This window comes from Haplochromis burtoni, unplaced genomic scaffold, assembly GCF_018398535.1.
Source record: "Haplochromis burtoni strain Fernald_Lab_line unplaced genomic scaffold, NCSU_Asbu1 Contig_77, whole genome shotgun sequence".
Classification (NCBI taxonomy): domain Eukaryota; kingdom Metazoa; phylum Chordata; class Actinopteri; order Cichliformes; family Cichlidae; genus Haplochromis; species Haplochromis burtoni.
The window spans coordinates 419,425-432,276 of record NW_024582438.1 but is presented as its reverse complement, the minus strand read 5'-3'; the positions used below and the strand labels follow the sequence as shown (position 1 = coordinate 432,276).

Genomic DNA, 12,852 nt, shown 5'->3' with positions numbered 1-12,852 from the left:
TGTAAGCCACTCATAATTTTGCAGACTTCATTCGGGTTCAGAGTGTAGATTTTAGGGTGTAGATGTATTTGTTATTATTTAAGTTATGTTTTGTTTTTTGAAATATTTCTGCTTTTAAATACCAAATTACATGTTTGATCCAAAGAGAGCAACACAACAAAGAATGTGTTAAAATGTTCCAAAAAGCCTTTTTTTGATACTCTCAAGATGATCACACTAGTAGATGATGATGATGATGATGATGATGATGATGATGATAATAAAATTCTTGGAAAAAAATGTGTTGCACTTGTTTCAGTTTGTCGAGGGGGGTTTTTTGGTTTTTGTTTTTGTTTTGTTTTTTTAAAGCTTATATGAGGTTTGCTAGGACCACTTAGGTTTTCATTTTTGATCTTGTGCCTCTATAAAAGTAGAGGTTTTAGCAGTATTCAGGTATGTATGAACAATGACAAAGTGCAAAGTAATCAACAATGAACTTTAAGAAAAAACTGCTGCTGCCTATCAATTTAGAAAGGGTTATAGGGCCATTATCAAACAATTTATAAGTCCATAATTATTCAGTGAGGAAGATTATTCACAACTGGAAAATGTTCAAGATGGTTGGCAGTCTTCCCAGTAGTGCAATGTTCTAACAAATTTACCTCAAGGTCAGACTGTGCAATCCTCTGAGAAACTGCGAAAAGACACAAGAGCAGACTCTGCAGGACTTAGCATGTTAAATGTTAAAGTTCATGAAAAATACTGAACGTGTGGCTTGTTATGAAGAGTTGCAAGTACTAAAACACAACAGTACAAACACTTGAAACAGTCACACAGGCACCCAGTTCTTAGTAAACATTTCCATCCAATGCCAACAAATACTAGCTGTGTTGACAAAGTTGACCAAATGTACAAAGATTTAAGTTAAATGTGTTTCTGGAAATTGTTTATTTATACTTTTTAATACACAGAAATTAGTTTTGGAATTTTATCAATCTATTTATTTATTTACATTTTTGTTACATATTTTCTTCCACAGTTTAGTTAGGATGCTTGGGAAAACCTCCGATCTCTTGAAGGATAACTGCAGTTTCAAGTCTCGTCTTTAGGTGGCGGTAAAGACACCAAACTGCTGGATGTCAGGCAACAAAAAGAAGCAGAAGAAGAGGGAACGGTCTTGTTTTTGTCAGCTGCCACACGCAGCACTCCTGATGCGAAAATGCGCATCGAAAAGTGTTATTTTTGCTCGGGACCAGTGTACCCCGGACATGGGGTGATGTTTGTACGGAACGACTGTAAGGTATGGCGCAGGTTTTTGCTGTTAATTTTAACCGAAGCTCCTGTTTTGACTGATAGTGGTGGCTCGTTAGTGTACGGCTAATACTAGCATGCTAACATAACGTGCCCTGATTCATTCACGTGGGTCCAAAGCAGGGAGTTAGGGCTGGAAAACGGTAAATACCAGTCGTAAATCCTATTTGCGACGGAAAAGGGAAGAAATAGACAGTAAAGTTCTTTTTAAAACACATTACTTTATTTCACAAACCTAATGGACATGAAGTTGTTGGGTGAGTCTGGACGTGTAAATCGGAGGGCCTCGGCTTTTCCTGATGGAGTGAGTGCGCCCTCTTATGCTTCAGTGTGAGACCAGGAGCTTGGAATTGTAGGCTGTAAACAAATGTTAATACAAACACTTGATGGTCCTCAATCCTGACTTTTGTGCCACGGTAATGGTATTTATAAACATCTTAGTTTGTAGGGAAAATATGCTATAGGTCATTAAACTCGCTTGTGTTTAGTTTACGTATGTCTCTTGTCTTCCGGTTATTTGTGAATATATACTCAGTAGTACAGTTACAGCAATGTTTCATAACTTTGTTCTTAAAGATAAAAATGTATAATGTAGTTCTTCTTCAGTGTATCTGATTTCGTACACAGAGAAATCCGGAAGTCAAAAAGACTGTTTAGATAAAGGATTTAATAATGTACAATAAATGTAGGTTTAAGTGCTAATAACAAGCAGTAAACGTTTTGAAAATGTATTTTTAAGTTGTAAAGTATCAACTATATCCCCTATATATATGTATGTATGTTTGTATATGTAAATTCATAATTTTCCTGTTATTTTTGGAGGTCTATTTTTGGAGGTCGTCTTAAACCATTTCTCCAATTTCAGCTATTGATTTTGCCAGTGCACTTCCAATCTTGAAATTTCAATCATTAAATTTTCAGCAAATGTAATATCGTTACTGCTGATAATGTCTCACTTTCTATCATTAACTCATGTGCTTGTTTATATCCACACATTTTCTTATCGGGTGATCCCTAAATTGTTTTTCTCTCTTTAATAAAACAGACATTCAGATTCTGCAAATCAAAATGCCACAAGAACTTCAAGAAGAAGCGCAACCCAAGAAAAACAAGATGGACCAAAGCATTCAGAAAGGCATCAGGAAAGGAGCTGACAGTGGTAAGCTGTTCATCAATGAGGACCACCTCGTCGTTCATTTGTTTGACTAAACCTTAACCAACACACTTGCTGTCTTTCAGGATAACTCTTTGGAGTTTGAGAAACGCAGAAATATTCCTGTCAAATATAACAGGGAGCTTTGGGATAAGACAGGTAATGTATATATTTATTTATTAGAAGCTTTTTGGGCGAAAACGTTCACATTAATTGTATGTATACCATTAAATACCAACATTAGGAATCTCAGAGCACTTAAAAAATGTAAGGTTAAGAGTTTCAAATACAGAACCCAGCTCGGGGGCCCAGTTAGGGGAAAGAAAAGGAATAACATGTAAGTACGTAGAGAGGCAACAGAAGGGAAACCACAAACTGTGAGACAGACTAGGAACAAAGGTAATGGTAGCATACAAACACACGAATGAAAGATGCATGAAAATAGGTAATATAGTTGGCAGCAATTATTCAGATCATAGGATCTAATCTTACTTTTAAGCTTTATCAACAACAAAAGTTTGAAGTTTTATCTCAGAGGAAGAGGGGCATCTACCTGCAAAACCCAACCCTGGCAGAAGAGGAGCCTGATAGCTGAAGCCTGTGTACAGTTTTTATTGGATTATTATAATCCTCTAAGGTCTTTAAGGTATCATCGAGCTTTGTGAGTAGAAAGGCTGTAAATTGTGTGTGTGTGTGTGTGTATATATATATATATATATATTTTACATTTTATCTAGCAGAAATGTGATCTGTCTCATTAGTTGTTCCTTCTCTGACTGCAGCATCTTTGATCAGCTGAAAGCTTTCAGGGAGGTTTTAGGACAACCAGTAACAAATCCATGGGCTAGTTTTTCAAGTATCACTCTATAATAAGATGTTCTGATTGTCACATACATGAAAGAACACACTCATATAAACCTCTGGTTATTGTCTCATTCTAAGCAATGTGTTTATGTTCTGATAACTTTTGCAGTGGAAGCAATGAAGAAAGTGAACGAAATAAAACATAAACGACAGGCAAGATTTATCATGAACAGGTGAGCATTTTTTTTTAAATACTTTAATAGACTTTGTTCAGATTTTTGAATATTGAATATTAAATGTGATACTTTTAAAATCTCTGCAAATTAGGGAAATATGTTTAACGGTTGGGATAAAAGGACTTGCCTTGCCTAAACCATTTCTGTTTCTGTTCTGTAGATTAAAGAAGGGCAAAGAGTTGGAGAAAGAAGAGGCCATCAGCGAAGTCAAGAAAAACATTCACCTCATCAAAGCACCACATGCAGGTAAAGACTCATGAAGTTATCCATATGACTGTGCATGTAGTGAATTTGGTGACAGTGATTTTAGTACAAGTGTCTTACAGCCAAGTGTGACTTTATCAGACAAAACAGGGTAAGGGTCAATGGTGCAGCACTCTTTAGGTATAAAAGAGATGATGAACCAATGTCTGCACATAAAATAGAAATAAGATTACTATTCTTGCTTTTCCTTTCTTCAGAATGGAGGTTCTTCAAGTAGAATCATTGTAAATGCAGTTACTGATCATACATATTTGTTGGTTACTTTTCCATTTAATAAAGATAATTTCAGCATGGTTTGCACTATCTGTTACAGGAAAAGCCAAACAGTTGGAAGACAAAATGGTGCAGAAGTTGCAAGAAGATGTGGATATGCGGGAGGAGGATGATTAATCTTCTGTTGCCTTTTTTTTTTTACGTTTTTTTTTTTTCTCCTAAAACTTTATTGTATATTTGTTTGGAAATTTAAGTTTGCAAATAGCAGTTGTTGTGCTGAGTAAAGCATTTGGCTTTAAATTGCTGTGAAAGATTTGAAGGTATTGACTTCATAAAGGCCTTAGTGCAAAGCAGCAGCCATTAACTGCAGTTTTCCCAGTTGTTCTGTTTTGGTTTTCACTGTGGTATTTGGAGCAGTGAAGAAATGGATTTAACCCTGTTGCAAAGTCTAATGTATTACAGTTGTTCTGAAAATATTAAGATTGCCGATATATTAAAAAGCATCTTCTCTGGAATTTCTCCTGCTCTTTATTTTGTGAGATGATCATAATACCAAATAATACATGAATGAATATTAAAGTTGCTGCCAATAATAGATTCGATTTTGGAAGACTAATAGACCATAAACTGTGTTACTTTTTTCAGCAGGTTATTTGGCATGAGCATCATAAGAGATTAGCTGCCCTTGTATATATTGTACAATGTAAACATTTAATCCTTATCTGCAGTAACTGTTATACAGCAGGAAAAAAACTATAGGCCTGTGCCAGTCTTTCAATCACAACTTGTCTGTACAGAGAAATTGTGAGGGTCAGTTATTATTATACTGTTAAAATGGTGGCTGTGCCTAATAAACATGTTGGAAGTTTCAAATAATGAGGTCAGAGTACATATAAGTCCTACTTTTGGCTCTTTATGATGCCAGGAAGAGCAGATATCCTTCACATGGTCATTTTGAGCATGTAGCTCTTCACATCTTTAAAACAAATGCAATTATTCATAGGTGGATTCAACAAGCTGCTGGAAACATTGCTCAGATTTTGGGCTGCATTGACAAAATTGGCATCACATAGTGGCTGCATATCCATTATGTGATCCACCACGCCCCAAATGTGTTTGATTGGATTGAGATGTCCTAAGTGGGGTCATTTGAACTCATTGTCATGTTCAAGAAACCAGTCTGAGATTATTTGAGCTTTGTGACATAGTTCACTATCTTGTTTAAAGTAGTCTTAAGAAGATGGGTACACTGGGAGTACACTGTAGTAAAGGGATGGACATGGCCAGCAGCAGCAGTGAAGTAGGCTGTGGTATTTAAATGATGCTCAGTTTGTACTAAGTGGCCCAAAGTGTGCAGAGAAAATATCCTTCTCACCCTTTCAAAACCACCAGCCTGAACTGTTGACACAAGGCAGGATGGCTCCATGCCTATTATGGCAGATTCTGGCTCTATCATCTGAATATTGCATCAGAAGTCAAGACCAAGTACATTTTTCCAGTCATCTGTTGTCCATTTTTTGTGATCCGTTGTTATAGCCTCAGTTTTCTGTTCTTCCTGACAGGAATGGCAGCCAATATGGTTGCCTGCCACTGGTGCTCATCTGTTTTAAGGTTCAGGGTGTTATGCTTTCAGAAATGCTCCTCTGCATATCTTTGCTATAATGAGTGGTTATTTGTTTTACTGTTGCCTTTCCCATCAGCTGGAAGCAGTCTGGCTATTCATCTGCCCTTAGAGATGGCTGTTTGGAAATGGCTCCTTCTGAACTACTCAGACCAGCCTGTATGCCAACAACAACCATGTCATGTTCAGATCCACTTAAATCACCTTTCTTCCCCATTCTGATGCTCAGTGTGAACTTCAGCGGGTTGTCTTGGCCATGTCTACATTACTGAATACATTAAGTTGGTGCTATGTGTGACTGATTCGATATTTGTATTAATGAGCAGTTGCATAATTTCCTCTGGGGTTAATAAACTATTATGTTTCTTATTTAACAGGTGTACCTGAACAAAGTGACGGGTTAAAAAAAATCCATATACAATGCAAAATCAAATTTCAACAACGCTATCATATCAGAAAAACAACTTTGTTATTAGCGCCTACAGATTCTATGATCGCTATCGTCCCGCCCATCTGCGTCTCTAGCATCGATTCACCGGCCTGTTGCTACACAGGCTCAATGACAGGCTGCTGCTGTCCTCGCCCGCTGCTTTGACAGTGCTACCTTTTATCTTCCCGAAGAGGAGCTTATTCGGCCATAACTACAGTTTTGCGAACAGAGCGGGAATACAGCACAACCATGTCCGAGGAAGTTGAAGAAACGAGAATTTCGGAGGAACAGCAGGTAAACTGTAACCACTAAATGGAAAATTACATCAAATTAACACCAGTTAGCCAGTGCTGCTTGGTTAGCTGGCGGCTAGCACCAAGCTAGTTAGCCAGCTGCTAACCTTGACTGAGAGCCTTAGCGATGCTGTCGCTGAATTAGCTAATATTCTGTTAGCGTTTGTTGGTAGAGTAAAATTGTGCTGTTTTGGGTCTGGCAAACAGGTTTCTTCACTGTACATGCAAAATTGTACAGTAGCTCATCATGCTAACAGTAACTTTAATGCTAGTGCAAACAGCAGTTTACCTCATGGCGGCGCCGGTATCTAATCAAACAAAGTAATCTGTGACCATAGTATGTGCTGCTGTCAGTATACAACATATTGAAGTTTCGTTATTGTCACGTTGATGCATACGGCTGGAAAACCGAATTGCAAGTCGAAAGTTTTACTATCCTTACACATTGCACTCTGTCAACAGGAAATGGAGGACAAGGTAATCAGCCCAGAAAAATCAGAGGAGGCCAAACTGAAGGCCAGATATCCCAACCTTGGAGGCAAGCCAGGGGGATCTGAATTTCTCAGGAAAAGACTCCAGAAGGGGGTGAGTTTTCTCACCTAACTTTGGCTAGCTACTACAATTAAAAGATGTCAGCCTTATAGAGATCTCACTCTGTTTATTCTTGTTTACAGCAAAAGTATTTTGATTCTGGGGACTACAACATGGCCAAGGCAAAAATGAAGAATAAACAGTTGCCATCCGCCCCAACGGAGAAGACTGAGATCACAGGGGGACACATCCCAACACCTCAGGACCTACCTCAAAGAAAAACTTCCATCGTGGCCAGTAAACTGGCTGGTTAATGGTTTTATGTTTACTGTTTTGCTACTATTCCCATGTCCATTTAATATCTACTTCGCACACTGTTTACATTTTGTTTATTTTTCTCCTTTTGTTTGTATTCTGTAAGAACAAGTCATGTAACAAGCCAAATACTTGAAGAATTGGCAACTGTGAGGCACTGGGGCATCAGTGAGACAAATTCAGCTAAGTGAAAGTGTTTCTCAGGCTCTTAAAGACTCAATACATTGATATTTCCTGAACAGTCATCGCACTTATATATTTAGATGTTATGGCTATCTTATGTTGACAAATTATTTCGCTTTTAAGAATATATGCCTCCAAAGTAAATACTTGAAAGCTTGTGAAAAGGTTCCGTTTTCCTCTTTGTTCCTGCTCATTAGGCTAGAAACAGAACTATGAACAGAAAATTGATTTTACAGCAATTTGAGGGATCCCATGCTCTTATGGAGGCATTTCAATGGTGAAAAGTCAATAATCCTCAATTTGTGTTTTTTCCTTCTACTCTGTTTACGTCCCTCGTTTTCTCTGTCATGCTACTTGATTCCATGCTTTTGAAGTGCTCAAGACTAGCTTTGTATCCAGTTGTGTTTAAGTCTAATTAGTAACATTGGTTTGCATTGACTTGCTGCTGGTCTCAATCTCATCCTGACCTCTAAAATGGCCTTAAAATGAATGAATGGTTTCTCTTGAGCAATATTTGCTCCCTCTGTTAGAATATTAGTTGTGAATCTTGCCTGAAATGTCCTTCACTGTCTGATTGGGATTTATGATTTTATGGAAACAAACTCCCCTGTCATGTCTGGAGTGTGCATGTGCATTTACTGTGCAGTCGCACTGTGCCATTTGTTTTGTAAATAAAAATAGTTTTGCATAATAGCTTACACTTTTTCAGTGGAATTTGTCCTTGCATGATTTTTTTTTTATGCTTCAATTTTACTAAGAAGCAAAACTACAGAAGAACTGCTTGAAATGTTTCTATTGCATTGATATATTTATAAAAAAAGATTTTACTTTTTATATTGTGTTTTTATATTGAATATTTTTTAGTTAGTATACAGATGCATTCTGAGGTGTGCAAGTAAATTACCCGATGCCACTGAGCTGGAACCTGTTTATATTACAATGCCCAAAACCATTGGATGAGAGCATGAATAGAGTGGTGAAATGTACCTGTACTCTCAAGTATTTCAATGGTATGCCCATTTCTACATTTGCTCCATAATATTTTGTATGCAAATAATATGCATGTTAATGAATCAATACCGATGATCCAATGATGTACACTCACTTGCCACTTTGCTAAGACCAGTTCAACTGCCAATAAGCCAGTTTGTTTGAGATTCAGCAGAACCACAGAAACTCAGTCCAATTAGGCATGTGGACATGATCAAGACAACCTGCTGAAGTTCAAACCAACTGTCAGAATGGGGGGAAAGGTGAATGTGGCATGGTTGTTTGAGGCAGACAGGCTGGTCTCTATCTTTATTTCAGAAACTGCTAATCTATTGGGATTTTTCTGTGAGCATGTAGGATTCTGTGTAGTGGGTACTTTAACTTTTTGCACTAACACTTAAACAGGACTTTGACTTCAGGTAAAGACTATAATCAAATGGAACCGGCCCATGAAGCATCTCAATCTGGCTATCCTTAAAGTGAAACAACCTCAGCCTCTCAACAACCTACAGACAAACGGAGGCATGGTGGCAATAGTTTGACTTAAATGACTAACAAAAGTCCATATTGCTATTTCATTCAATTTCAGCCAGGTGCTCCACTCATGTTCAGACAAACCTATGATGAAAGAATATTCATTCTAATAATAATAATATTTCTACTGCATTGACGCAATCTTATGTCATTGTTGGGTTTTGAAAAACTCACTCAAATGTGTTTTGACTAACAACATTTCCTATATTTTAACGTAATTTAATAATGTGATTTTCTCTTCATATCTAAGAAGCAGACTGATATGAAGTAAGTGAAAGGTCACATTATGCACAGCACTGAAAAAAACCGTCTAAATACATTTTCCACTGCCCCGCAAAAACAGTTCGTTAATACAAGAAGATGTGATCTTCTGCGCAGTGCCCCGTGATGCTCCCTGTGGACATGTAATGATTTCGAAAGAGTAATATTTTCCACTATAATTAGTAGTTCCGCGGTTACAGTGTGGCGTTGTCCTCGCGGGCTGAGATAAGTTTGCTGGCCGCTGGGAGGCACGCAAGACGCACGAGAGCAAACCGTGCCTGAGCACGCGCATGTGTTGAATCCCACTCTCCGCTAGGCGCTCGGAGTCCCAGAGAGCGGAGGAGGAGAGGAGAAAAGTTAATGGCATTCTACTCTGGGAGTCAGTAAAAATGCTCGGCGCCTGTCTTCGCGGTAGGAAAACGTTTGAGCAGGCTCACTGAGGACGTTAAAGAGATGGCAGCCGCTGAACTTTACTCCAAGGTAGGTTTGAATTTGACTATCAGGTATCCAGCTTCACCCAGCTGAGTTAGTTAACTTTTAGGTAACTGTCAAGTATGGCGTTTTTCTCATAGGAGTGTCTGCTTAAATGAAGAGTTTACTAAATGAAGAGTTTAAGAACTCTTCATTTAGTAAAGGTCTTTAAATCAGACCTTTAGACTGTGTCAGTGCTGATGATATGAGTGAATGCTTCATAATTGCTATTCTTTAATTTTCCTCTCACTGATGTTTATGCTGTAGTTTTTTGTACGGTTTCTGTAAGTGAATGGTTGGTTGAATGGCTCTGACCCGTTTCCCCTCAGTATGCCCGTGTATGGCTCCCAGATGCAGCAGAAGTGTGGAAATCAGCAGAGCTTACCAAAGACTACACTCCTGGCGACCAGACGCTGTCTCTGCAGCTGGAGGATGGCACGGTGAGACAATTAAATACCAACTACTGTACATACGGGACACACAAGAGTTTCACATAGAGGCACTGAAATGGACATTGATCTTCTGTCTGAGAGCCATGCGCACATTTCTCTGCAGGAACGCTGGCAACAGAGCCTCATAAATTTCTATGTGCCCTGAAGGATTATTTGAGACAGCTGAGTTGTTTGATGAGCGCACAAAAATCCTTAAAAAAACACTTAAAGAAGTCAGCAAATTCATTTGCTGGCTTCAAAATAGGTGGAAAATAGGAAAAATTATGTGGTGAAAGAGTTATCCTCAGCTATGCTGCTGCCTGCAGCTATGATGTCGAGTTTGGGCATGCACAGCAGGTATGAAAATGAGGCCAAAGCTTTATCGTGAGTGAACATGAACAGGGGGAGCACAGTGGCTGCTTTTTAGCTTTAACATTAGGCACACCTGGTGATGCCATTCCCTAAAAGTGGAAGCAACTTACTCTCTTCTCTTCTTCATGTTTTGCTACCTTTTTGTGTCTTTCTAGAAAGTGGAGCACAAAATAGACCCACGTACCAACAACCTGCCACCACTAAGAAACCCAGATATCCTGGTGGGGGAGAATGACCTCACAGCTCTCAGCTATCTCCATGAGCCAGCAGTGCTACACAACCTCAAAGTGCGCTTTATCGACTCCAGGTTGATTTACACATACTGTGGTAATGAGCGACATTTCCTTTGACTCGCACTATCACTGTCACTGTAGACTTTGGAGCTCTGCTCACTGTACACTCTGACATAATCTGCACTACGTTATGCTGATGTATGTGCTGCAGGTCGCTTTTAAAGGAACACAGCATCATATAATACAGGATACTTCAAATAAGTGAATTAAGTGAAAGCTAATGGATACTTGATTTTACCACCTTGTAGCTGGCGGTTGGTTCCCAGTGGACATTCCTGTGCTCCTGTTGCCTACAATAATGTGAAAAACAACATTTATTTTGACTGTAGGCCACACATTGGCTCTAGAATATTTTGGTATACTGAGAAGTTCATCGTGAACTCTGACTCCAAGATGACCAGATCCTGTGTGTGCAAACAAGCCCAAATCATCACCCCTCCTCCACCATGGTTCAAAGTTGATTACAGGTGTTTGTGCTGCTCTGTTTGTTTTTTATATGGTGCTATGGTGGTCATACTTGTGGATGATCAGTTAACTACAGGTCATTTGATTAGCTGAACCTGCTTTTTACCCTGTTAATGCCTATACCATCAGTAAGAGCATATTTAGATTTTCACAGGACTGCATTGAGTTCCGTGAATATTTTGTTTTCTGCATGAGTTTAGGTAAGTCTCTAATATATTTACCACCCTGTCATATAGTTCCAGATCCATAGTTAGTTGGATAAAACCACATTTCTTTTGAAGTATTGCCTCTCAACACCAACAACACCTGTGGATTTTCATATAACAAATTTTTCAAACAATCAAGATGGGATCGAAGTGCAATTTTTCAGCTTTAATCAAAGGGGCGTTTTTCAGAGCTAATTGTTAATTGTAAAACTAACAGTCATTTTAACAATAGAGATTGTTTTTGATTTCTGGTTGAAAATCCTGGTGCTTGTTTGTGGATCTTTCTAGATTTGGTTTTGTCTTCAGTAAATAAAAGCATGCTCTTTTTGGGTTGAGATCAGGTGTCTGACTGGAGACACTGAATTGAAGACATTGACAAGAATATGCCTTACAAAACTCTTGAGGTACTTTTGCAATATGCTTTGGGTCATTATCCATTTACAATATTAAACTCTGTCTGATCAGTTTAGGTGCATTTGGCTGAATCTGAGCAGAGAGTACAGCCCTGCACACTTCATCCTGTTACTGCTATCAGCAGTCACATCATCAGTAAACACTAGTGGCCCAGTTCCACTGGCAGCCATGCATGGCCACACCATAACATTATTTTTAGTTTTTTCCCCCAGCCTAAAGAGTTCCTCTCTTACTTGCACTGACATCTCTCTGAGCCTCATATTTAAAATTACAGTGAAAAGCTATAATATGCAAATTCAACATTGAATTCACTTCAGATAATATGTCGTCTCAATTTGTCTTAAAACACTGATGGTACAGGCCTCACCTAGCCCTGCTTGAAAATAAAAGTTGATAAAATTTCTAAAACAGTTATTGCCATTTTATTTTTTAACTCCTTGAAATAAAGCTGGAAGCTTATGCTTCAGTCAGATCTTGATTGTTTTAAGTCCCTGGTGGTGGTATACAGAGACAAAATTACAAATATAGCTATTGTGCAACAAATTATGGATGACGAATGTCGTCCCTTTCTAGGGTCTCTGGTTGCCAGAGTCACTGTCTGTGTGTGGATGTGATGAGCGAGGTGTGGCTCTAACTGTGAAACAACATACTCACTGAAAAAAGACGTGCCAGTCAGAAGTCATTGTGAGCATATCCTGGATTATTTTCTCCCAGACTCTTTCACAAGTCTTTTTTCGTCCATAATGGTATGACGAGGCTGAAAACAAAAGGCAACAGAGCTTTTGTAACTGTGGCCCCCAGACTGTAGAACTCTCTCCCTTTGAGCTTGAGATCTGTGGACTCAGTGGTCTCTTCTAAAATCTCATCTTTTTAAACTTACTTTTGGTTGATTTTTTTTTTTGTTTTTATGTTTTAGCTTCTCTGTGAAGCACTTTGGGATTTTTATCTTGAAAGGTGCTATATAAATAAAATTTTACTTACTTTACTTACCCTCTGGTGGCTGTCAGAAACAATGCGTATATACACATATATATATGTGTATATACACATACTATATATGTGTATATACACATACTATATAT

At 38.4% G+C, this 12,852-nt stretch overlaps 3 protein-coding genes across 4 annotated transcripts in view; all 3 read left to right on the top strand.

Annotated features, from left to right (window-relative positions):
• The first annotated feature begins 1,121 nt into the window (after nt 1-1,121).
• Nucleotides 1,122-4,475, top strand: rsl24d1 (ribosomal L24 domain containing 1). Its single transcript, XM_005945576.3, has 6 exons — nt 1,122-1,279; nt 2,336-2,449; nt 2,530-2,602; nt 3,417-3,480; nt 3,644-3,729; nt 4,061-4,475. Exons 1-6 carry the CDS (start codon nt 1,199-1,201, stop codon nt 4,135-4,137), a joined length of 495 nt encoding a protein of 164 aa, XP_005945638.1. The 5' UTR covers nt 1,122-1,198; the 3' UTR covers nt 4,138-4,475.
• A 1,610-nt stretch (nt 4,476-6,085) lies between these two features.
• arpp19b (cAMP-regulated phosphoprotein 19b) lies at nt 6,086-8,026 on the top strand. Its single transcript, XM_005945577.3, has 3 exons — nt 6,086-6,305; nt 6,767-6,889; nt 6,979-8,026. Exons 1-3 carry the CDS (start codon nt 6,261-6,263, stop codon nt 7,147-7,149), a joined length of 339 nt encoding a protein of 112 aa, XP_005945639.1. The 5' UTR covers nt 6,086-6,260; the 3' UTR covers nt 7,150-8,026.
• Nucleotides 8,027-8,158: 132 nt separating this feature from the next.
• Nucleotides 8,159-12,852, top strand: part of LOC102309491 (unconventional myosin-Va) — a 20,020-nt gene continuing 15,326 nt past the window's right edge. For both annotated transcript variants that reach the window (XM_014341140.2, XM_005945578.3), the window contains exons 1-3: nt 8,159-9,598; nt 9,919-10,029; nt 10,548-10,719. In XM_014341140.2, coding sequence (XP_014196626.1) covers nt 9,572-9,598; nt 9,919-10,029; nt 10,548-10,719 — 310 coding nt within the window. In that variant the 5' untranslated portion in view covers nt 8,159-9,571. The remainder of the gene's footprint in view (nt 9,599-9,918; nt 10,030-10,547; nt 10,720-12,852) is intronic.

Coding starts and splice junctions, on each gene's coding strand:
- arpp19b (XM_005945577.3), top strand. CDS start 6,261: ATGTCCGAGGAAGTTGAAGAAACGAGAATTTCGGAGGAACAGCAG. Junction 6,306..6,766: donor GAATTTCGGAGGAACAGCAG/GTAAACTGTAAC, acceptor CTCTGTCAACAG/GAAATGGAGGACAAGGTAAT. Junction 6,890..6,978: donor GGAAAAGACTCCAGAAGGGG/GTGAGTTTTCTC, acceptor TCTTGTTTACAG/CAAAAGTATTTTGATTCTGG.
- rsl24d1 (XM_005945576.3), top strand. CDS start 1,199: ATGCGCATCGAAAAGTGTTATTTTTGCTCGGGACCAGTGTACCCCGGA. Junction 2,603..3,416: donor GGAGCTTTGGGATAAGACAG/GTAATGTATATA, acceptor TAACTTTTGCAG/TGGAAGCAATGAAGAAAGTG. Junction 3,730..4,060: donor CATCAAAGCACCACATGCAG/GTAAAGACTCAT, acceptor TATCTGTTACAG/GAAAAGCCAAACAGTTGGAA.